The sequence below is a fragment of the Rhinolophus sinicus genome, chromosome 16 (assembly GCF_057876585.1).
Source record: "Rhinolophus sinicus isolate RSI-liver-muscle chromosome 16, RSI-T2T, whole genome shotgun sequence".
NCBI lineage: Eukaryota > Metazoa > Chordata > Mammalia > Chiroptera > Rhinolophidae > Rhinolophus > Rhinolophus sinicus.
In genome coordinates this window covers 192,194,362-192,218,862 of record NC_142516.1, presented here as the reverse complement: position 1 = coordinate 192,218,862, position 24,501 = coordinate 192,194,362, and the positions used below count along the sequence as shown (strand labels likewise).

Genomic DNA, 24,501 nt, shown 5'->3' with positions numbered 1-24,501 from the left:
CTGCATGGTTCACACCCCCGTGTCACGTTAGTTACAGTGTGAGACACAGAGTTCAACCCCAGGGCAGCCGGCTGACCTTGGCTGAGCGCGGAACGGCTGAGCGCGGCCTGAGTTACCAGATCTATCAGCTGGTGAATAAGCCTTCTTTCTTTGGCTGTTTATGGGTAAAAGGACATAAAAAGTGTCTAGAGGAGAGCACCCCATGAGTGGTTGTTATTTATTGTTAGAAAAAATATTATTTAAATAAACATAATATAAGCCAGAAATAACATTTTGTTATTCTATATTTGGGTTTCTATTCACAGAGAAGCAGTAATCACAACCTTTCTTTAAAACATTTCTCCAGAAATAATGCATTAATTCTGCCATAAATTTATACCAAACAGCTGGAATGATAGTTTCTGTAGCTGCCAGGCTAACGTAACGTTAAATTATGACCTTACTATAATCCAAATATTATTTCCACATGTTCCAAAAAATTTACATGCTGTAAATCTTGAACACTCAGAGAGAAGTAACGTATTTGGATCTGAATAAAAGTCCCCTTTCTGTGCTTTTTTGTACAAAAATGAGTAAATGCTTTTATATGGAGTCAAGCAAAACCCTGCTCTCTTCTGAAGAAAATGAAATTCATTGTGTAGTTCCTGTTGTGTATGAAATCCACGGCTGAGGGGTTGGCACAGCTTTTAAGACCGGAAATCCCGAGGGGTCTCCACCTGGTGCGTGGGGGCGGGAGGGCTGCTGGCAGGGAAGTTCCAGAATGTGCCCTGTGTCATAGGAATGGTGTGTCTTGGGGTGAGCCGGACGCAAGGTGTCAGGTTCTTTCGGAAGAAGCAGCCCAGAGGAGTGAACGTCTTACGGTGACTTCACCCCGTCAGCAGTTAAGTGGTATGTCAGGTGGGGACCCCAGGGTGCGGCCCCAGCTGTCTCGTCATCAGGCAGCGCTGGGCACATCCCCTAGCCAGGCGGGTTATTCGAGCCCAACAGGCAGGAATGAAACTCTCTGCCTCCCCGTGAGGTCCTCACGAGCCGGACAGAAAACATGAAATGCTAAACTGCCACATAGTAATGAAAGTTACACTCGCCCAGATTTGGGGATGGGGAGGAGTCTTCTTTCTTCTCTCTCGACTATTTATGGCTTTCTACCCTGGGCTTATCTAATGCCTTTCTTTGAAAAAACAAAAAAAAAACGAGTGTTGAAACATTGATGCAGTTCTAAAAGTCAGCGGACATTTAGGAACAGGCTGATTTTTTTGGCTTTCTGGCCAGTCTTGACGTCAGTGGGCTTCATGGTAGTTTGTTTCATTACTAGAACACTTGAAACTAAAACCTGTCGTTCCTCACTCTGGGTTTTCTGCATACGCAGTACCCCTGACTGAGGACAGACAGGGAAAGAAAGAAGAAAAAGACTTCTTTCCAACCCCTGGCAACGGAGGGAAGCTAGAAAGAAAGGATGGAGTAGATAATGTCGGAGCTGATGGAACAGCAGGGCCGCTGCTCTCTGCTCATGAGAGTAAACTTCTCTCTGTGCAGCCAGGAAGGCCGGGAGCGAGCCCACACCCGACCGGGTTCTTCCCGCTCACACACCTGCCCAAGCCCTGCTTTCTCCCAGAGACTGCAGGTCACACCCTGCTGCCCAAACTTCGTTTTCAAACAGAAAACCACGGCTCTGAGAAATTAGGAGACACACCCAGCATCTCAGAGTTAAATTACTATTTGTGTCATCCGTCATCCAGCAGAAAGGTATCGGGTGTCTTCTAAGTACGAGGCACTGGAAAAACCAAACTAGAAAAAACTCACAGACTGGTTGGGGTGCCAGCATAGGTGAGGGTGCCGTGGAAACTTGAGGGCAGCACCAGCCTGTCAGGGGTGCATCTGGGTCACCTGCAAGCCCCATGTTCCACAGTTACTGCATCGAGACGGCAGCCCAGAGCTGCAAACCGAGTGTGCGCCCTGGGCACCCACACGTGTGGCACGCCTGTGAGGCCGCCCTGGCAGGGTGAGTAGGCTCTCCCAAGAGGGAAAGGCAGAGGACACCTCAGAGAGCAGGCTCCGGAGGAACTGCAAAGGGGTCTCCTGGCTGGAAACAGGGCGAATCTGCGACCAAGGTAGGAAGTGAGGTGGGGCAGGTGTCAGGGAGCTTGGGGTTCATCTCAGCTCACTCAGCTTCAGACTCTGTCCTGTTGAGATGTCAGAGCGGGTCCCTCAGGGTCACCACCCCTCAGGGGGCCCGTGGGCAGTGGTGGAGACGTCCTATGACCACGGGACGCTGTGCCTTTGGCCCTCCTTCTTAGAGCAGATTTGTGTGTGATGTGAGCCATGGAGGGATTTCAAGTATGGACCAGATATTTTGAAATCTTTATTCTCAGGAGGTTATTTGGCCAGCAGTGTAAGGGGGGTGAGGTTTGAGACCGGAGGATGAACCGAGAAGGGCATTCCAGAACTCTGGGAAAAGGAAGCCTCCCCAAGTGGAAAACAGAGGAGTGGGAGAACTTAAGAGGCAGACTTTGCAGAACTTGAAGACTTGCAGAATAAGGCAATTCTGGAATGAAAATGAGCAGCTGTGGAATGCAGCAGACAGGTGAGCAGATGGATAGGTGTTGTCATGATTTGGCAGCACCACAGAGGAGGTATGTGGTAGGGGAATTAGCAGGAACAAATAGATAAATGAACTCGCCTCACAGCAGAGAAAGGGTGGCCCTGCAGAAGCATCTCCTGGGAACATTCTAGAGGTGCCAACTCTGCGCTGACCCCAGACTCGCAGAGTTGGGAGCCAGGCTGAGGACCATCAGCTATTTATCCAGCGTCCTTCGGGGGCCGTTCTAGTAGTGATTGTGAAATAGTCAGGGGAGAGGACGCAGCTTCGCTCCTTTACTTTGCAGTAACGACTCCACGTCATGCAGTGGCACTTTTTAACCTCTGTCACCTTCCTATGCCCAAGGCACTTTTCCATGGGGTAGTGACCTCTGTATTCTGCACTGGTGGAAGAGCCAGCTGTGCTGAAGTCTGGCACCTACACTGAGCAGCAGACAGCTTTTTCCTCCTCAGAGATGTGTGGGTTTCCAGGGATTGCCATGCAGACTGAGTGGTGGGCACTGTTCTGCTGTGGGTCCCTAGGATCTGGCAGTGGCGAGGCACATTCTGTGGAAGCCCCTGCACCTGCCTGCAGCCCCTCTGGCAGCGGGGTTCCTCTGAGGGGAGCTCTTCTGGTTTCCAGATCCAAATGGAAGCCTCTTTCCCCCAGGAAGCCCGGCAGAAGGGTTAAGCCGTAGCTGTCCCCTTAAGACAGTGGTGTGGGGCCGTGGAAGCCACCCTAAAGGCCCAGGGTCTGCCCGTCCCACAGGCCCCATGCCCTGGCAGGCAGGGCTGGTGACAGCACGGCCCCTGCCCTGGGCCTGTGGCACTTCTTGGATTCTGAGTCTCAGATCCCCCAGGGAAATCTACCGCTCTTTGACGATGTAGGAAAAGTCAGTGACATGCATTTGTTCTGGGGCAGACTGTTTTGATGAGCCCCCTGAAGGTTGAGACTCAACCAAATACAGGTTTAGGCTGCAATGAAGAATGAAAGCCGGGACACAGTCAGGTAAAAACTGCTCAGGAGAACAAGGAAAGGCAGGTGTCCCCAGGAACAGCCCTAAGAGTAATTAACCCTCATGCGGGTGAGGATGCTGCGTTTGAATATGCAAACGAGGGGCAGGACCTAGGAGGAGGTGGCCAAGTCCTGACATGTGTCTGTGTGTGTCTGGCTGCCTAGCGTGGCTGCTCCAGGCCGTGATGGCTCAGTTGGGCCTGGAGCCGAGTTAGCAAGTTAAGGGCAGCCCTAGGGACCCGGCACAGAACGGGCAGGGTCCCACCTCCCTAATAGCCGCCGACTCTGAAGTGATTCTCGTAGCGATGCTGTTCCATTTTAATTTTCCTCTTAAAACCCACTGCCCTTGTGTCATTCAGGAAGCAGAAAGCGGTGCCTCAGGGCTCATACCTGGCATCGCTAATTCACAAGTTTTCAAGCTTGACACTACAGTGGGGGCTTTAGCAGAGCAGGGACATGAGGAGGGAGAGTGGGGGCGACCGGGAAGCAGGGAGGGTGGGAGAGCCTGGTCCCCTCACAGTGTCGCCTACAGGCAGTGTGGGCCATCAGTGTGCTCAGGCACTTGGGGAGGGGACTGGGTCTGCCCTGGAGTCCAGGGGACATTGGCTGGCCTCCGTCAGCAGTCAGGTTTTACACTCCCAGGCGCTCCCTCCGCTCGCTCCCATTTCCTGTCCTGCCCATCTGCTAGGGGCCCTGCCTGCGCTGGGCCACCACCTGTCTGCCGTTCTCCCCTGTGGTAACTGGGAGACAACGTGAGGTTCTAGAAAGCTCTTTGACCTGCTGTGGCGGGGGAATGAAACTAAGGCACGCTGCTTGATTGCTGGTGGTTTGGGAGTGATGGTCCCTTGCTCTGCATCCCTGAGTGCGTGCGGAGTGACTCTGGGTCCAGCCAGACAGGTCCTGGCAGGACGGTGGCACAACCCCAAGCGTGGTGGGGGCTGCAGGGGCTCCCCGTGCCAAGCGATGCCCACCCCTCACCTTCTCCTTGACCCCCAGAACCAGCTGGAGGCCCACCAGGACGAGGGCATGGTGGTGTCACACATGGCCGTGGCCGGCGTGGGGATTTGGGTCGCCTTCACATCCGGGTCCACGCTTCGCCTCTTTCACACCGAAACTCTCCAGCACCTGCAGGACATCAACATAGCCACCCCTGTGCACCACCTGCTACCAGGTAGGGTCTGGCGGGGAGGGCCCGAGGGTGATAGGGGGTGGGGGTGGGGCATTGCTGGGTGACCTCAGGGCAAGGACACAGTTTGGTCAGGGGACCGAATTAAAGCTGCACCTCACAGACACTTTCCCAGCCTTAACGCTAGTGGGGCTCGGTGCTGGGGTGGGGCCCTACAGGCGCCCCAGCAAAGGAGACTCGCTGGGCTGGGGAGGCAGGGGCATTGAGGGAGCCACAGAGGCGGCGTCTCGGGGGACCTGTCTTGGGTTTGCTCCGGTCAGCGCTGCTGGCCTTCACCTCCACACTACTTTTAAAAGCCAGGCTTGGGTGGCAGCTCTTTCACTTGCACATTTCCCGAGGACAGACGAGCAGATTGTCGGAATGTCCCTGAATGTAGAGCTCGCGGACACACGTGGGTGCCCAGGGGCTCCACACGGCGGGCGCGTGAACAACACATGGGAACCTCCCTCCCAGATGCTGGTCCCCAGTTCTGGTTACAGCGGAACTCAGCGTTCATGTGTCTTTGATACATCGTTCCCACTGCCGACCAAGCCACAGAGTATAACATGGTCACACGTCTCTCTCGTTGACCATGTTTTCATCCCCAGGTGGTGCCCCCTGCTGTTCTCCATCTGTGTGGCTCTCCTGCAGCCCGGGCACGGTGCAGTCAGGTGTGCGAGCACCTGGCACCCATTTCCCTGGTGCGCCCCCCCTTGGGCCTGACGTCAGCGTCATCTGGGATCCCTCTGCCTCCTTCTGGGTCCCCTCTGTCCTGGGTCTCTACTCCTGTGCAGATAAAATTCCAGGCTCCTCTTGGGAGGCCCGTGGAGGCACCGATCCGTGCCCGGCCGTCCAGCGCAGAGCAAAAACCCCTGGCTGGCACCCCATAGATGAAGTGCCTCTAAGCTCAGACCCCTGGGGCCACGTTGCACTCCATCTGCATCTCACGTCCTCCTCCCAGCGCTTGTGGCCTCGTGGCCCAGGAGGAAGGTGGGTGACCCAGGACTTCAGGGGCCTCTAATGGGATTCCGTTTGCCACACCACCGACAGTGGCTCAGGAGTAGGTTCCCCAGGAGGTTGTCACCCGAAATCGGCTCTCATCGCAGTGTGACTTAGGGAACAAGCGGCCAGAGTCACTTCTTCCCCTGTCTTTTTCCAACCATCTTCCTTGTAGGCCAGCATCTCATGGTGATCGCCACCAGTATTTTACTGTTTGGCAGGTCAGTGTTTCATGTGCGTTTTCACTGTGTGAGTACACTGCCCGAGGGCGTTGGGCTCTGTCTGGTCATTGTCTGGATGCTTGTGGTCCCGACCTGCGTGTGTCCTGTGTTACACGCCTACGGATCCTCCGTCCTGGAATTGTGCTCATGAGGTCACCTAGAGGGATTTTGTTACACGTGTGGCAACAGCACACCACGCTTTCCTCCTGCAGTAGCGCTGGAACGTACAATTCCAGGAGGTTCTAGAGATGAAGCCTTCCCAGGCCAGAAAACAGAATTTGAAACTACAAAGTATTCTGCTGTGACTCGCTGTCTTTTTGGCGAATTAAAACTCAATGACACCCGTGTGCTTCCTGAGCGGGCTCAGTGGGCTCCCAGCTGCAGAGTGTGCGGGACTCAGTTCTCCCACAATCACGCGCGAGCTCTCTGCCTTAACGCCCATCAAACCACATGGTGTCACGGCTGCCAAGGACTCCTCTGCCAGCAGCACACAGTTCTCAGGGCGGAGCTGACAGCAGAGCAGTTGCGGAGCTTTACGTAGCGTAGGTCGCGAGCAGCCCCGGAAGTGACGTCAGGGCGTTCACACCGAGCGCTGTGAACCGGCCCGAGGCCGCGCGCGTGGCTCGCTCGCCCTTCAAGCGTCCCGCCGAGCGAATGCATCGTTCTCCAGGGGGATGTGAACAAACAAAACGGCCAAAATTTGTTGTTAAAAAACCTGTAACCTTTCTAAACACCACCGATGACATCATAGGGGAATTCAGCAAATTAAACCAGACTCAAGATTGTTATGACTCAGGGAACAAAACCCAGCGATGGGCTCGTGTCCCCTGGGCTCCCGGTGCCAGCCTGGCTTAACCAGCAGCTAGTTAACCGGTGGTTAATCCCACACTAACCAGCAGCCTGGCCCAGCCGCTGCCTGCGCTGTGTGTGCGGGGGAGAGCAGAGCAGGGAGTGAGTTGCCGGCCAGCGCTTGCGCTGCACTGGGCAGGCCTGTGGCTTCTCCCAGTCACGGTGTGTGTGTGTGGCCTGTGGCTTCTCCCAGTCACCCCCTCTGTGTGTTGCAGGCGTGTGAATAAGCCTGGGTGCCATTGTTTATGCGCCCTCGGGGCCGGCCGCGCTCCTGGACCGGAGCCGGCCCAGGGGAGAGGGCTGCTAGGTTCCCAGAAGAGTATGTGGTCAGTCCCTTCGTCACGTTTAAAACTCATTTTAAGCGCTCTGCGCATCCTGGTCGCCTGTCGTAGTGTCAGCATCTCTACGTCCACCCCACTCCCCTGGGCTTGAATAGGTGGCCTCCCAGCCGCAGCCCGGCCAACTCAGAGCCGGTCCTGGGGACCCCGCGTCCTGCCTGGGAGAGCAGGCGGGCTTCTGATGGGCCGTCCCTGGACACCTGACAGCCGCACTCCAGCTGGACCTCCTGAGCTGGAAAACTACCAGCTTCCCTAATTATTATTTTAGGGAGGTTCTCACATGTAAAACAAAAGCTGACGAATCACATGTAGACTGCTTAGAAAACAGAACACGCCATCACTCACTGAAACTTACCATCAGTCTTAACTTACTTTCAGACCAGTAATTAAAATCAAGGAATTTCTGGGTTTTCCCTGCTTCCACCTTCTTTAATGATTAAGTAAAAGCTGTGGCTGGTACTTAGGGGAAGAAGCCCCATGGTGGTTTCAGTTTGTCTTACCAGTGACCAGGGGGGTTTTCCCTCCCCTACCCCATGGCTCTCTCCATCCTGGCCCCCAGCTCCTTCTGGGCCTTTGAATGGTTTGTTTTGTGCTTTCTCTTTAGAAAGACCCACTCCTGAAGGAAGAAGTTACTTTACAAAGACATAGAAAGTCTTCCAGGTTTTTACGACATAATACATGTAAAAGCTGGGGACGATGAACCTTCAAATCCTGTTTACACATAGAGAGGTGAGGAAATTCATGAGTAAGAGATCACTTGCAAATTGTATTTCTTAACGAAAAAGTAGTTTTATCCTTTGTAACTTGAAGGTGAATTCCTCATTTTGTTTCACTAGCAGTTGCGAATGTTTATACCTCATATTTTAGGAGGTACATGGGCTTTTTATGAAATTTCCACTTTCCTTAGTTGTCTTTGAAGCCACGTGCTTTGTAGAATAAAAGTATTTCAAATGTTTCTTTAATGGCCCCAAGCCTATTGTGAACCAAAAAAGGGGGTTCTAGGGAAAGTCACCTCACAGGGCGATCTGACCGCAAAACCTACCTGGGCAGGTGGGTGGGCAGCCCCGCCCCAGGCCTGTGACGTCTTAGTGACAGCCTTGTCGTCACCTTTAGCTTCTATCCTCATGCCTGTGCCTGTTGTTAGTACACCTGGAAGTAAGCGTGACCTCCCCGAGAGCAGCAGTGTCCTTGACAGCCCTGTGACCCACCCACCGGGCTCCCCCCCTTCATCTTGCTCACGTCCCTCAACCTCAGATGCTACAGAAGCTGCAAGGGTGTCACACTCCGCAGATTCTGAGATCCTGTTCCCGGCACATGTAGTCAGTTAGGCTCAAGTAAACTCATAAAAAGCCTCTACAGGTTTGGACGTTCTAATGTCAGCACAATATTTTAAGAATTACAAATTCTTTGTGAAAAGAAAATGTAACTCAGAGATTCATGTTTTGGAGAAAAATGGAACTCCATTGCCCAAACCACGATGCTTCAGGATGTTCAAATCGTAAAAACACTTATTTTTGCGAATCATTTTCATTTGTGTACAGGCCTTGCCTACCTGAGTGGGGGTGTGTGTGGGATGACGCCATGTGACAGGCCCACAGCCCCCGACGCCAGGGTCAGTGTCATTGGTGAGAGGTCACCAGTCCACTCACTTTTGCTGTTTCCAACACTTGTATTTTAAGAAAGGAAGTTTTTAAAATTTAGGACAAGGGGACACAGCGTCGCTTGATTTTCATTTCCCTTCCACACTAGTGGCTTAGGAAAACGCTTCCCTCACCTTAGGGAAGGTGAGCTGTCCTCGGGCTGCGGTCAGTTGTCAGCATTCCCTGCTGCTCCCTGTTTTTCTCAATGTCATGAGATAAATTACTCACGTGAAAGCTGTGAGTGGGAGATGCCACCTCACCAGTGCAGCAGGCGTGCTGAGGGGACTGTCACCTTCCAGCAGCTGCCCCGCCAGCTTCCTCCCCTGAAGTCCCCCGGAAGGTGGGAGAGGATGGTGTCGGGGCTTATCCTAAACGCAAATGGAGGTTTGTTTTGTCTCACAGATGGCCAGAGTACTGAGTGCTAGTGAGACTGCTGCTCCAGGAAGACGTGCCTGCATTTTCTCGGGCTTGTGGGCACCCTGGGGCCCACCCGAGGTGCTGCCTGAGGCCCAGCAGGCGTGGCTGTGACTGTCCAGCATCAGTCAGACTGCTGCAGCATTTCCCCTTAGCTGTGAAAGTGACAGTCCCCTGCCACGCGTGGGACTGTGTTGTGGATTAGCAGAGTCAGGAAGGTTTCTAAAACCCAAGTCACTCAAACACATGCAAGCGTTCAGAATTCCTGGGAACATAAGTAATAGTGCCTTTTTCAGAATAAGACAACCCTCTTTAGAAATAAAAACTAATTTTTGGTGTTTGTTTCTGCTTTAGTTCCTTTGTGGGTTTTTTGTTTGTTTGTTTTTTTTTTTTTTGTGACAACGGCTTCTGTAAACATGCTGACCCGTCTCTGGCTCACGGTCATTGCTTTCCATGCTTTTGTCTAAGATGAACCCAGGTCAAGTGCAAAAATGTTGGAAATATTTCTACAGAAAAGGAGAATCAGATTGCTTGTTAGGGATCCCATTTCTTCTCACTAAATTGTTCTCGGCTCAGCAGCTTTAGGGCTGAAGAGAGAAACTCCAGGCGTTACCGTAGGTCTTCTGAAAGCTGCGATGCTGACCCGTGTGTCAGAGCGGCGGCAGCTTCCGTGCACGGCCGGAGTCACTGTTTAAAGTCAGAGTCGTGTGGGGTGTTTGTCACCAAGGCAGTGGTTCCTGGCCTGGCACCACCCAGAGCAAGTTGTTTCATTTCTCTGGGCCTCGGAGCCTTGGCTGTAAAACAAAACAAAACAGTGAAAAGCTGTAAAGGCCCTTCTGACTCTGGTATTTTAGTATCAACATTTTCCAATGTTGACCTGAATGTTTAGAAAGTCACACAAGACTCTGGGAGTCTGTCCTGCTGGGTTTGCTCTCACCTCAAAGGAGTCTCTGCTGGTACACAACCAGCCTGCGGTTTGTGTGGGCGCGTGTGCGTGCCTGCGTGCGTGCTTGCGTGCGTGCGCGTGCCTGCGTGCGTACCTGCGTGTGCCTGCATGTGCGTGTGTGCCTGCGTGCGTGTGCGTACCTGCGTGTGCCTGCATGTGCGTGTGTGCCTGCGTGCGTGTGCGTGCCTGCGTGTGCATGCCTGCGTGCGTGCGTGTCTGCGTGCGCGTGCGTGCCCGCGTGCTGCACCGACCAGAAGTACACGGCTAGAGAGACCGACGCTCCAGGGCCTCTGAGTCGCCTCTGGAGGTGCCCTGTGAGCGGCGGAACAGACGGGGTCCCAGGGGCGCGTGCTGAGGGGCCGTCCCGCATGCCTTTCTCGTCCCGTTGACGGACGCGCAGGACGTGGGTAGCGCCCCAGTGGCCCTGCGCCCTGGGCGTGCCCTGCGCCTTGCGGTGGCCCGAGCACGCCGGGGCCGGGTCTGCCGTGTTTGCAGGCGGCACGCGGGGCCCGGGCCCTGCGTGGCTCGCGGCAGAGCCCACACACGCTGTCTGTCCGTGCAGGGCACCAGCGGCTGTCGGTGACCAGCCTGCTCGTCTGCTACGGCTTGCTGATGGTGGGCACCAGCCTGGGCGTCGTGGTGGCGCTGCCCGTGCCTCGTCTGCAGGGCATCCCCAAGGTGACCGGTGAGTAGACGCCTGTGGTCCCGCACCTCCCGGGCCTTTGCCAGCCCCTCCCCCAGCTCGCCAAGCACCGCAGCCTGTGTCCTGCTTTATCATGGGGGCAATTGCTTAAGCGATTTAGATTATTTGGGTTTTTTAAAGTATGCTCTAAAGACTTTGTCTACTAATTTGAGTCACCTTTTGTTTTTCTATTCTGTGGTATTACAGGATTATTATACATCGTACATAATGTTTGTATTGTAGCGTATATTACAGTATATAATATTCTTTGTTCTGAAGTATTTCTCTACTCCCGTGTTTCCATTTCGTGTTAGTGGTCCGGGGAGAATCTTATCCTGAAACATTTTCATGTCACTTTTATTGCCACTTATTAGTTTCTATGATTAGATACAGTTTTCCTCAATGAAAACAAATGCCTTTTATATTTTGTTTTGCAAAGAAGGAAGTCCAGCTCCCCTGGGCTTTTCTGCAGTGTTGCTAGGACTTCAAATGGGTGCAGCCTTTTCGGAGAGTGACTTGGCCTATGGACCCCGAGCCTGAAGATGCTCGTGTGTCTGGAATTGGGGTTTCCAATTCGGGGTCTGTGGGGGGAAGCAGCCTTGGCTGTGCACAGAGCGTGATGCAAAAAGACCTTTGCCACAGCGTTTAATTTCAACAGCACAAAGAGGAAGCAGCCTAAATGTTCCCAGTGAGGGAGGGGCTGGGAGATGTTCAAGGAAATGGTCGTATTTCTGTTTTAAACACAGTGATGTGTGTGGACAGCTTTGAGTCACAGAAGAATGTGAATTCTTTAAGTAAAACCAAGAACTTAAATTTTATGTTGATTCTATAATATCGGCCATTTGAAAAAAAAAACAAAAAACTCAGAGAAAAAGATTTGTAGAAACCTCACCAAAATGTTAATAAAGATTGTATTTCTGTAGTTTCTTGCTAATGTCAACAGGAGACTATCTCGCTCTAACTCACTCGCCCCTGCCTTTCCTCAACGATCTTTCATGAGCCCCCTGTGAATGGCCCATGGTGTCGATAAATCCACGTCTTGGCGTGACCCTCCTGTTAGGACTAAGGACTGACAGTTTTGTGCATTCGTTTCTCAGTCTGTTTTGATTCTGGTCTGTGTTGTACACACACAGTGACAGGCTGCATAGTTACGTGGTGCGCCGGACAGGTCACCACCACCTCCCATTGCTTGCCTCCGTAATTTTGCCTGTTTCTGCACTTTCTGTAGCTGCCTCGCATCCCTGGCATTCCTCTGTACCTTGTCCTGTCAGCCTTATTTCTGAGACGCACCCTTGTTGGTGCGTGTGCTGAGGTCGTGCGTGGTCCCTGCTGTGCCGTGTGCCTCTGACCCGTGTGTGTGTCTCCTGGTGTGTGTCGAGTCGTTCTCAGCATTCGTATTCTGTGCTCTGGCTCTGAACATGCATGGCTGCCTCTGCTTACTTACATGGGCCCTCTTCCTCTGGGGTGTGTGTTGCTGGCCATCTCAGGGTCCCAGGTGATGCAGTGTCTTCCCAGTTGTCATGTCACATTATGCCACGGCAGGTGTGTCCTTATCCCTCCATATTCCCACCAGGACCATCTTAATTTGGCCATCTGGTCACTGAGAAATGGCATCTCACTGTGGCCAAGGTACCCTATAATTTAATCTGCTTTGGCCAAAGGGGGATGCAGGTGAGGGCTGTGGCCTCGTCTCACCCTAAGGGCACATGTTTCCTACATCCATGGCCCGTCCCCCGGGAAGCGCTTAGGTCTGGAGACCCTGTCTCCACCTGGCACTCAGGAAGTCGGTGCCAGGGCTCCATGCGTCACCAGACACTGAGGCAATTTCTGCCGAGTGCTCTCGGGTTGATGATGATTTGAAAATTTGAATCATGTCACTTTTAAACCAAAAAGCCCCCTTTGGGAAAAAAAAAATTCCTTTTTTTTTTTTTTTTAACTTTTATTTATTTTAAGTGTGTTTTTCCAGGACCCATCAGGTCCAAGTCAAGTAGTTGTTTCAATCTAGTTGTGGAGAGCGCAGCTCCCTGGCCCATGTGGGGATCGAACCGGCAACCCTGTTGTTCAGAGTTCGCACTATAACCAACTGAGCTGCCCTGAAAAGTCCCCATTTTAATTAAAACCGTAGAATTAACTTGTTCTAACCCATAGAACTTTTTTGTAATGAAAAATGGCAGGGAGTTTAGGCACCTTGTTCCTAAAACGGACACATTTCAAGTGTTTAATTTTTTAAATCAAGACATAGGGAAATTAGTTATATTTCCTTGAGCAAGTGAGAAGGCTCTGTTCGTGCAGACAGCAGGAAATAACTCTTACTCTAAAATACGACGTGACATTAGAACTGAGATACTGTTGACGAAAACCCAGTGTACTTTAGACCATTATTTTAAAAGCTTTCTTAGAATTAACTAAACAGCCAGGAGAATGTAATCCAGAAGCTATTTTCATTCTAACCTGTCATTCAGTAAGAGGGTTATTTACGGGGTTTGTCACTGGGCCCCGCACTGCTCGTGTGTCACTGTCTTGTGTACAAATGATGCCGACACTCTCCCCTTCCAGGGAGAGGCATGGTCTCCTACCACGCGCACAATGGGCCTGTCAAGTTCCTGGTCGTGGCCACCACCGTCCCCAAGACAGACAGGGACAAGCCCAGGGACAGCCCGCCCCCTGACATGGAGCCCCCGGATGGAGAGCAGAAGGACGAGGTCCCCAGCGATGGGGCCAGGCCCTGCTTGGGTCAGCACAGCCCCGATGCCCTGTGGCTGGGGGGTTCGCTGGGCTCTGTGACACACGGAAGTGAGCTCTCATCGTCAACCGGGTCCCTGGGGCCCAGGTCCGAGGATGGCACCATGTATGACCAGCTGCGGCACCCCGGCATGGCACCCGGGGGAGGGCGGCGAGCCAGGAGGGCGAGGGTCAGCTCGGTGCTGGTGGCGACGGGCGGCCAGGGCCACCGGCGCCTGGGCAGGAAGGCCAGGCCGCAGCGGCCCGAGGAGCTGGCCTCCTCCATCATGGTCTGGCAGATCCCCCTGCTCAGCGTGTGAGGCTGCGGCCACCCTGGTCGGGTCAGCGAGAACCAGTCTTCGGGGAAGAAATGTGCAATAGCACGCGGGTGGCGTTTCCTGCCTGGTTCCTTCTCGTGCTCGCAGCACAGCGGGACACAAACGTTTCTTGAGAAGGCGGCCGGCGGAGGCGAAGCGTGAGTGAGGGGACTGTCCCCGCCTGGCCCTGTCCTGCTACATGGGGCGTGTGCCGACCAGGGAACGTGCAGCGTGTTTAGCAGCGTGGGAGTGCGCTGACCGTTGTGGACGTCGTCTCGCTTGGTTCAGAGCTGCATGTCCTGGAACCCGGGAACAGCAAGCAGCGTTGGTAATGACGAGGACAGACAGGTAACACGGCCCGGCCCCAGGGTATTGGCTTTCTGAAGGAGCCGCGTTCCCCAAAGTGGTATCATGTGCGTACTGTATAGCTTAACAAAGTAGTATTTTTGTATTGCATTTTGTCTGTTAAAAATGAACAATTAATGTTTCAGTCAATATATTATATGTAACATTTCACAGGTAACGTTTGCTTTGAACCAAATGCTCAGTACCTGTCAACACTGAGGCTCCACATTGATGCTAAAACATTCTCTCTGTCGCCTATGAAATGGCATTGATATCCATCGTAGAGGCACAGATGTCTTAGTCCCCAGGGAGAGCGTGGGAAGTGTCTTGTCCCTTCTGCAGGCTGTTCCTTGCACCTGTGACCTGAAATGCTGTTTGTGTTTAAGTTCGTGGTGCTGGTGGATGCGGCTGTGCCTTTGCTGGCAGAGGGACACAGCCCAAGATAGGCGACACTCCGATCGCAGGACCAGCTGTGGTGTCAGGCTGAGGGAGGGGTCAGTTAGGCTCGTGTGCTCAATGTGCATTTACGTATCCATCTTCCACTTACTGGGTGATTAAAAAAACTAATGCAGACATCACCAGAAGTAAATTTCTTAGCACTTTACAGATGACTAAAAATTGTTAATGTTATGACTTAGCCAAATACTTTCCAAGGTGCGTACATAGCCCCATGTGGGAGTAATTCTCCCCAACCTTTCTTACACTGTTAGCTGCTATCTTATTTCATAAATAAAGTCTTTTTATTTAAAAATACAATATTACGAGTGCCTTTTTCCCCCATAAAACAGAAAGGGGTAGTTCTGAGGGTCCTTTCAAACTGGCATGAGAACTCCCAGAGACAGTCGCCGTCTGGGTGGGGACATGCGTGCTAAGAAGCTGTCATGAGACTCATGCCCTTCCGGTGACATCCCGAGTTGATTGAATGTGAAACGTGAAGAGGTCGTGACGGTGGACTGAGCCCGTAACATTTGCACTCATGACACAATTAAGCTTTCAGTGTCTTCATTGGCTGATAAGACCACAGCACTTGCATACGCCTTTCATTTCATCCACGGTACTTGAATGGTTTTGGTCTTCAGTGTATCTCAAAGAACTCTCTTACAAGTACCACATTTTCTTACGGCACAAGTAAGTCCAGAGCTGAAACCGTCCCAGCTGAGGACAGTGAGCATGTCCACCCACCGAAGGAAGCACTGCACTTAACAAGCTGCGGATGCTCCCTGCACACGTGTATGCCAGAAGTCACGCTGAGCCCTGTGCCACCAGGAGTGTCCCTTGCGTTGCACTGTCCCTTCTTTCACCGCGTCCTCGCAGACCCTGGGTTCTTCCTGGACAGCGTGTACATGGCACCTGGGACCCACTTATGCATCTGCCCGGGTTCCTTGCTGCTGTCTGCCCAGCGGCTCAGAGACTCGATAGTCCAGGAGTCCCGTGTCACTCTCGCCTACCTGGGCTCCCATCTGGGCGTCGAGACCACAGGTGTGGGTGAGTTTGGGCCAATGCTGTGCACTGTGTCCCTAAATCCACGTGTTGGAACCTTGAGCTCCAAGGTGATGGTGTCAGGAGGCAGGCCTGGGGTCACAAGTGGGGCCCCAGAATGGGACCAGTGTCCTTGTAAAGGACTCTGCAGACCTCCCTCCCCTCCTCCGTGTGAGGCACGGGGAGACGCATCCATGAACCAGGAAGCAGATCTGCCGGGCCTTGGTCTTAGACATCCAGCCTCCAAGGGCTGAGGGAGGAGACCCCCGCCCCCATCACTCCTGGTTTCCCATTGGGGACTGTGCACGCGTAAGTGCTGCCGGGATACAGGTTCTGTGTCCAAAGGGGGAGGCTCCTACCGGGGACAGAGTGGCACAAAGCTGGAAGACGGGACCCGTACCTGGCCCCTGGGCTCTGCTCCCTGCACAGCGGGGCCGAGGACCGGGGGCGGGGGGGGGGCTCTCCTGTGCGTGCCCAGTGCCCAGTGGGTGGTGTCAGCTCTCCCTACCCATCCAGCCAGAGCAGCTGAGGGAACTGGTGGTGGGGACAGAGCTGAAGGCCTGTTAAGGGTGGGTGCTGTTGCTGTCCCGGGGGCAGGGGGCTGAGGGCCAACCCTGAGATGGGAGACTTGTCATCGGAGGGGGTGACATTTAACCAGGGAGAGGCAAGAGGTGGGGCCTGCTGGGTGGGTCTTATGTCTCCTTTCAGAGAACTGAGGGCTTGGGGGGCGGGTGAGGGCAGGGCTCACCCCAGTGACTGATCGTGTGCCCTGGCGGAGCCCAGTGCATAGCCGTCTGCTCATGCAGGTCCGGGGGGCACCCGTATCTCCTGGGCCAGGAGCTCCCATGCCGAGACCCAACTCTACACAGAGACTTGGCTTCTGCCGCTGCTGTGATCCAAGGTGGCCACTCACGCAGGTAAGTCTCTGGGGAGGGACATGGGAGATGGGGTGGGCCTGCCAGCCTAACGGGAGGTGTCGCCTGTGAACAGTAAGTGGCTGGGCTTTGTTACGAAGCTGCAGGCCACTGGGCACCCACTACCCTATGCCCCAGGCCCTCTCTCCTAGGGCACCTGGGCCCAGACAGGAGCTATCCTGCCTGGCCTCGAGGGAGGCAGGTCATATCTGAACTGACACTTGGAATTTAAAGAGTTAACCGGATGTCCGAGTGTTGTGCCCAGACTCAGAGAAATAGCACAGCAGGTCCCCAGCTGTGGTATGGACGGACAGACAGACGGTGGGCCCAATCCCGACGCTCCTGTGGATGGAGGCTGGGCAGTGAGACGGGCGGGGGTCCTGGAAGCCAGCTGAGCTTCCAGGCAGCTTTCCTCCACTTGTCAACCCCCATCTCTCTGCCCCGCTGGTCGGTGCGCCACCCCCTCCAGTGCTTCCCCACCGCAGGGGTGCCCCAGAGGTCAGATCAGACCCCAGCTTGCTCTCTGAGTGGACATCCAGCTTGGCCGAGCTCTGAGGACTCTGCACTTTGCTGTCTGGGCCTCTGGTTGGGAGCACGGTCTTTCCCGCTAGTGTCGCCTTCAGGGGACACAGGGTCTCTGCAGTGGCTCGGGCTGGGCCTGCTCAGAGCCCTGGTCCCAGCACAGGAGAGTACGCGCCCCACGCCCTCAGGTCTGTCCTGTGCTCTGCACACCATGGCTTGTAAGCCCCTGATGGTCAGAGCATAAGCCGTGGATGCGCGAACAGCGAACAGGATGCTTCCATTCCCATGTCCAGAACATGTCTTCTGGCTCCGAGACTCTGGGCTAGATACCCGTTTTGAAGGATGCAGCACACACTGGGTGACACATACATCACCTACTTCGCTTTCTGCGGCTATTTCTGACAAGCTGTGTAGAACTGGGATTTTTGCAAATGGAGTCATTTGATTTTCTACATCACGTCCTAGAGTTATCTTTTCCTGTAACGTTTTTGTAAATTAGATTCAATGCGAATGTCCTGGGTCCTGGCGAAAGAGGAGTATTTTATGGCTCGTTTCTTCACCTACAAAGTGGATACAATTTAAGCTCTAGCAACGAGACGGGTTTGGCAGTTTCCAGATTTCACATGCGTGGAAGTGTTTTAGAAAACGGGACTTTTATGAGTAAAGGGCTTAGAAGCAGTAGACGCAGAGAACATTCTATCAGACACAAGTTGCAGTTTATTGGGGGATGCAGCGTGTGTGCAGGTTGTAGCCATTTCACTTATTTCCTTTGTAAAGAATTGAGTGACTGTCCTAAGAAAAATGAGTGAATGGTTGTGTCACATTCTTGTGGACTGTTTTCTGGCACGTTGCTGCCCGTGCATACCCGGTGTGTCAGTGCTAGTATAGGGCACACTGGTTCCTATTCAGAAACCACTGCTCCTTTCATGACCTCTGCCCCTCCACACGCACATTCACACACTCACATATACATACACATGTACACGTGCACACACGTACAGTTACACTCATGTACACGCACACGCAGCCACACTCATGTGCACACTCACGTGTACTCACATACTTACAGGCACACACACAACATGCTCCTTGTGCTCCCTGCAAGGGGCTGTCAGGGCGATGTCTGTTCCGGTGGAAAAGAGGAGGCAGCTGGCAGGCCCAGCCTGGCTCTGGCTTAGCTTTGCTCCCTGGGACTCTCTCCAAAGAGCTGGGGAAGAATTAACCCTTGAAAAGGAGGCCCACGAATTCCTGGGCACCGAGGCTTCTGTTGGGATGAGGCCGGAGGGTCTTCGTAGGACTCAGAACACTGCCCAGGCCCTGGCGGTGGGCTCTGGGTGCTTCGCTCGCCTTCCCGGCAGTGGGGGCACCACTTCTGCTCCTGCTAATAAGATGGTGCTGTGTGGGAGGAGGCTAAGCACGAGGAGCCAGGCCTGGAGGAGGGCTCGCAGCACTTTGCTCCCCTGTGCAGGGAGGGCTCTCACCCTGGCCTGCTTCACGGGGTGACTGAGCAGCGCAGGGGCAGAGCTCTGTCCGTCCCGGCTTCTCCTTCCGCCCAACACCGCCCGCACGTCTGGCTCTGGAGCAGTGAGCCCTGCGCAGGCCTTCTGGAACCAGTCACTAAGGGACATCTGCCTGGTCTCCTAAGAACGGCCCTGTGCGGTAGGTGTCCTCCAGTCCCATTCCCACAGGAGAACTTGGGCTCCCAGTTAGGGAGCTGTGCCCACGCTGACTGCCAGGTAGTGGCAGATGCTGGGGCTGGGGCTGCCCGTCCCTGGGGACCCTCTGAGGCAGGCAGCCCCTGTGAATCGGTTGTCCTGTGGCTGAACGTTCGTGGCTGTCCCAGCAGAAGGAGTCAGCCATGGTCATTAGCAGAGTTTGCCAAAATTTGATGACAGGGTTGGTGACAGGGAAGGAAGGAGGGAGGTAACATGTGGCCCCCTCTGTGGGCGGCTGGGGCTCCGCCAGGGCTGGATGACCCTGCATTCTGGAGCCCGGCCAGGGCATGGAGCAGACAAAGGGCTGGAAGCGAATCCACAGAACCCACCGTTGCACGCAACCGAGGAGGTTTTCCGGGCGCTTACTTAAATGGCAGTGATAACGAAGCTCGCAGTGGAGTGGTTTGCTGGCTGGAAACGTCACAGCAGACCGCCTGCACGTAGGACCTGGAGGGCGTCTGCAAGTGTGGCTCATGTAGAGCGCCGTGCAGGAGGGTGGGCAGCCCGAGGTACAGCTGCCTGGTGACGGGAGGCAAAGGCTGCTGGATGACGGTGGTGAGTGGTGTGTGCGGGAGGCAGTGGGGAGCCGGGGTGAGCGCAGGGAGCCCTTGCCGCTGCCGCTGCTCCATCTGCCCCGTTTTCCTGGGGCTCCTGCTCCAACACCCTGTGTGCACAGAACTGGGCCTCCTGAAGTGAGGGGACCAGAACCGAGCTGCAACCTAGAAGGCCTGGCACCTGCCGGGTGCTGGTTGGAGGCGGCAGACGGAAGCGAGGCTGGTTAGGTGAGCAGCGAGGACGTTCTTTCATTCCCTTCTGCTCATCAGAACATAATTGCTCGCTTTGGGGGTGCTCAGGTAGGGACCCTGCTGTCTTTAGCTCTTCAACCAGGGCATCACCCCCCCCTGCGGGGGCGACATTTGCAATGTCTACAGGCACTTGGTTGTCACCACTTTTGGGGGTGGGGTGAGGGGACAGTGCCACTAGCATGTAGTGTGTGCAGGCAGGGCTGCTGCCAGCATCCGCCGCGCTCAGAATGTCCCGAGTGTCCACCTGAGTGTCCGCTGAGCTGAGGCGAAACGTGGGCTGGTCGCTAAGAAAAGCAGGACTCATGGGCCTGGTTTCTGCTGGCTGTTGGCTGCTCTCGCGTGTCTTGGGCCTTGCTCTGTCTGACTCACCAGAGCATTGCTATTGTAATTTGAATGTACAATATCTTGTTTCGGTCGTTAAAGGGAACTTTTCATACTGATTGACAGATGTCAGCAGGGGCTGCAGCCCATATTTCAACTGCCTTGAGTGTATCTTTAGTGGAGATACAACGTGACGGTGAATCTATAGCCTAGGACAGGGGTGTCCAAACTTTTAATGTTTTTCACCAAGCGCCATATGCGGTAAAATACACAAACAGCCGGGCCACTCACTCGAGGTGAAGTACGTATTGCCTCACCTGGTTTATTTAAGTAAACTAAATATATTTTTGGAATTTGCTGCGGGCCAATTAACAATGGATTGCGGGCTGCAGTTTGGACACCCCTAGCCTGGGGGGACTCGGCGTCACAGCCAGCTGAGAGAGAGAGACACCTGCTGGTGGGGGACATGTTAACAGACTGTATTTTAAGCAAGTTCGATAGACGCACGTCCAGATTTGCATGGATGGTAGATTAGGGCCTGGTCTCCCACGTCACAGACTCATAGTAGACGTCACCACTGGATTCGTTCAGGGACAGGAGCCTTTGTGCACGTTCCCTGGGCTCATAGGGTCCATGGTTGAGCCTCAGTGTTCTCATCTCATCAAGATGGAGCGAGTAGGAACCTCCTGCAGGGAGAAGGGAAATCGAAAGGGGACAGTGAGGGCAGAGGGCAGGGGCCTCGATGTGGCGCTGAGCATGGCATCCTGTCCAGTAGGTGGCAGATGCTGCTGTGATGCTCCTTCCAGCAGGACCTGTCAGCCCTGCAGGACCTGCCTCCGGGGTTACTCTGGCCATTTCATACTTTCACTCTCAGTGTTTTCATTCCTTCCACAGCCGGGCGGTGGGCCGGGCCTGTGCTGTGCTGGAGAGTCAGAGGGAAGCAGGCGGCTCCCACACGCTGTCAGCGCTTCCACCTCCACAGCGGCTTGTGGGGGCTGAATAACGCCCCCCAAGGTGTTGTCATCCTGGTTCTCAGACGCTGTGAATATGTGACCTTACCTGGCAAGTAGAACTTTGCAGATGTGGCTAAACTAAGGATCTGGAGACAGAAGATGATCCTGGATTATTTGGGTGGGCCCAGTGTCCTCACAGGGTTCCATAGAAGGGAGAAGTAACCGGGCGTGAGTCAGACAAGAACACGTGAGGACAGAAACAGGTCAGAGCGAGCGGGAGAGAGTGTGCGTGTGTGGAGGGTTTGAGGATGCTATGTGTCTGGCTTTGAAGACGGAAGGGTCTAGAAGCCAGGGAGCCCGGGGGCTTTTAGACGCTGGACGCGAGAGGAAGCGGTTCTCCCCAGACCCTGCAGGAGCCCTGCCAACACCTCGGTCATGTTGGGTTTCTAACCTACGAACTGTAAGACATAAATTCATGTTGTTTTAGCCACTAATTTTACAGCAGTTTGTCACAGCAGCCACAGGGAGCTCACAGAATCCTGTAGATTAAAAAACAACTATTTCCGCAGGAAACCTGCAGCAGTCAGCTGGGCGGCAGCCCTGGGCACATCTCAGGAATTGGGTCGATTTCTAACCTGCCGTGTAACAGCATCACTGAGGGTAGATGCCGCCTGGGTGGAGGGGGTTCTGTGACAAGAAAGATGGCCTCAGCCATTGTCCTCTAGGGCCTTGTGCAGGAAACAGAGGAACAGCTGCCTGGCTAGTCATCGCAGCCTCCTCCAGGCAGCCTGCCTGCCAGGACAGCTCGCCAGGTGACACGCTGGGTTCCTCACACCCCACAGCCCCACTTCACTCAGTTTCTTCAGCCTGGTGCCTCCTGGTCAAAACCCACCTGGGCGCACAAACCAGCAGGCTTACCTGCTCCCGTACTTGGTCCGCAAGAGGCCAGCCTCCGCTCCCTCTGATGCGGGGCCGTGGGAAGGAGTCGGCTTTTCCAGATTTGGGAATCGCTCCCTAACTTACTGTTTTCTGTAGAGTCCACTTTGCAAGCCGAGGTGGGGCCTGACGTCAGAGGGAGCTGGGGATCCAGCCCCAGCTGGTTACGCCCACAGCCCACTCACCACGGGCAAGGACCAGGTGAGAACCAAAATGCAGGCCCTTGGCTCCAGGCCACAGGCCTGGCTGACATGCTGTCAAGCTGCTGTTCCCTAAGGCGGACCGAGTGGTGTGGGGAGCACGGCCCGTCCCCCGAGTCCCAGGCTACCTCCTCGACCGAGTCCTACCTGCTGCAAACACACAAATGGCCTCAGAGACCTGAGGGCCAGGCAGGAGGAGCAGGTGGGCTCAGCAGGGGCGGGGGAAGTGCCAAATCGGGGAGGGGAAGTGATGGGACCAAGGGACAGTCCTGCTGACGGGAACAGTGACGTGGTAGCACAGCGACGGAGGCTCAGGGGAGCTTCTGTGGAGCTTTTCTCCAGACTTGTCAACAAATGATAACGTTTTTTCTTTTTAATTGTAAAAGCAAAATGATATTCTTTCCAGGGGCCATAAGGAAAAGGCACAGAGAACACACCAGGCAGAGATGACCGGTGATCGCCGGGGGTTCAGGCTTCAGCTCTGTGGCTCGAGGGGAGTGCTATGGACCGAATTTCTGTGTCCCCCAAATTCATATGTTGGACTCTGATCCCCAGTGTTATGGTGTCTGGAGTTGGCCCTCGTGGGGTGATGCGGTTGTGAGGATGGGGCCTCAAGACAGGACGTGTGTCCTTATAAGAAGGGTCTGAAGCAAGCTGTCCCGCAGCATGCGAGCACATGGAGACAGCACCATGTGCCAGCCAGGAGGAGGGGTGCCTCTGTCACCAGAACCCCCTGTGCTGTCACTCTGATCTGAGCCTGCAGCCTCTGGAGAGAGGGGGGGTGGGAAGGCCATGTGGTTCTGTGATGGGCGCAGGCTGAGTGCATGCAGCTGCCCCTGCAGGTGAAACAGTCCCGCAGCAGGCGTGCGGGCTTGCCGACTGTGTGTGTGGAGCCAGTTTGCAAAGACTGAGCTGCAAGCCGGCAGGGGAGGGGCCAGCAGGGAGGCCGCTGGTTTGGGGACCATGCGCCCCCAGCAGTGGACATGTGACTGGAGGTGTCTGGCAGAGGCGGCCTTACCGCCAGGGCAGCTGGCCGGACTGGTGGCAGTGGCTGTGCAGGTAGCAGCGCCTGGGATGGTGACCACATTTGAGGGGATGGAAGCCTGCTGCCCGCCTCCTTGGTGCAGCCACATACAGCACACGTTTATCTGCTGGCTTGGAAGCACCCGTGGGGTCTGGCTGGAAGGGACAGACACACATGTTTGTATGATTATGGGTGGTTTCCAGGAGGAACGGGCCCACGTTCGGTGGCACTGTCAGCCTTGGGGTGGCAGGAAAAGGCGGCAAAGCCTCTGACGGAGCTAGGCCCTCACCTGGTTACCTGCACTTCCCTCCTACTGAGTCCCCTCACAGCCCGACCTCACACAGGCTTCAGAGTGGGACATGGCAAGGGACAGGGCCTCTCAGGACAGGTGGCTGGTGTCAGCGCAGAAGCCAGATGGAGCTGGAAAGGCTGGCGGCCAGCCCCACGCACCCTGCCCTCGACCTGCTCAGAGGACAGGACTCCGGGTGGTGGTGGGGCCAGGAGGAAGTGGCCGAGGGCGCGTGCCCACGCCCGGAGCTGTGCCCTGGCTGCCACCGGGCACCCCCTCCTGCTTCCCAGGGGCTGTGAGCAGAGGCTCCAGCCCAAAGAGTGGAAAGCCGCTTCTATTATAGCAGCAACTGTGAGCTGAGTCAGGGGCAGAGCGCTCGGCCAAGGCTGAAGGCAGCGTTTTCCAACAGTGGTTGCTGGCCCCCTACGCCCCCGAGAGCAGCAGGGAGGCACAGCTGGTGGGAGACGGGAGGCCCGGCTGGCAGGCTGGGAGGTTTCTGCACGCATTCACTGGACATAGCTTAGGGCCCAACACCTCAGCCCCCCGGGGGCTCCCTAATTTTTCACAAATGCATTGCCTGATTGCGCAATAAGACATTGTTTGGAAAGACTGTGGGTGGGGTATTGCAACCAGGCCACCGTGTGCTGGGGTCTCTGCAAGGGCGGCACAAACGTGGGTGTCTCAAAACCAGCTGAGTGCTTCTGTCTGTCCCTTGTCAGGCCGGCTGGGCTTCTGTCTGTCCCTCGTCACACCGGTGCCCTGGGCCTCAGCCATGTGCAGCTCGCTGCCAGTACTGACTTGAGACGGTGTGTGGGACATGCATAGCAGTGTGACAGAATGATTTTATACTAAGGAAATGGCTTTGTGTTTTTCAAAAAAGTCTTACTTTCCTGGTAATTCACTTTTGTTGTATTTTGAAAAGGTATCAGTCCATAACAGAGTAAAAATAGAAAAACAAGCCACCAACCATCACGACAGGGTCTGGAAAGCACTCTTATGCAGAAAAGACACCTAACCTTTGTGCCCAACCTTTGCGTTAGCTTCTGGGCTGCTGCGTGACAAAGGGCCACACACGAGGCTTCAGACAGCAGGGACTTTCTCACATTCTGAAGTCAA

The 24,501-nt window shown here is 54.6% G+C and overlaps 2 protein-coding genes across 16 annotated transcripts in view; both read left to right on the top strand.

The window, feature by feature from the left end:
- ARHGEF10 (Rho guanine nucleotide exchange factor 10) overlaps positions 1–14,982 on the top strand; it is a 114,871-nt gene extending 99,889 nt beyond the window's left edge. For 9 of the 12 annotated variants that reach the window (XM_019737575.3, XM_019737577.3, XM_019737572.3 and 6 more), the window contains 3 exons: positions 4,586–4,760; positions 10,724–10,846; positions 13,400–14,982. In XM_019737575.3, the coding sequence (XP_019593134.3) occupies positions 4,586–4,760; positions 10,724–10,846; positions 13,400–13,884 (783 nt within the window). In that variant the 3' untranslated portion in view covers positions 13,885–14,982. Of the gene's footprint in view, positions 1–4,585; positions 4,761–5,928; positions 7,741–7,765; positions 7,891–10,723; positions 10,847–13,399 lie in introns of those variants that run through there. The other 3 variants (XR_016019279.1, XR_012495418.2, XM_074329275.2) reach the window with 3 other exon arrangements.
- Positions 14,983–18,466: 3,484 nt separating this feature from the next.
- The window catches only part of KBTBD11 (kelch repeat and BTB domain containing 11), a 31,832-nt gene continuing 25,797 nt past the window's right edge, over positions 18,467–24,501 (top strand). The window contains exon 1 of one of the 4 annotated variants that reach the window (XM_074329280.2): positions 18,467–18,800. The gene's annotated coding sequence lies outside the window, so the exon portion shown is untranslated. The other 3 variants (XM_074329276.2, XM_074329279.2, XM_074329283.2) reach the window with 3 other exon arrangements.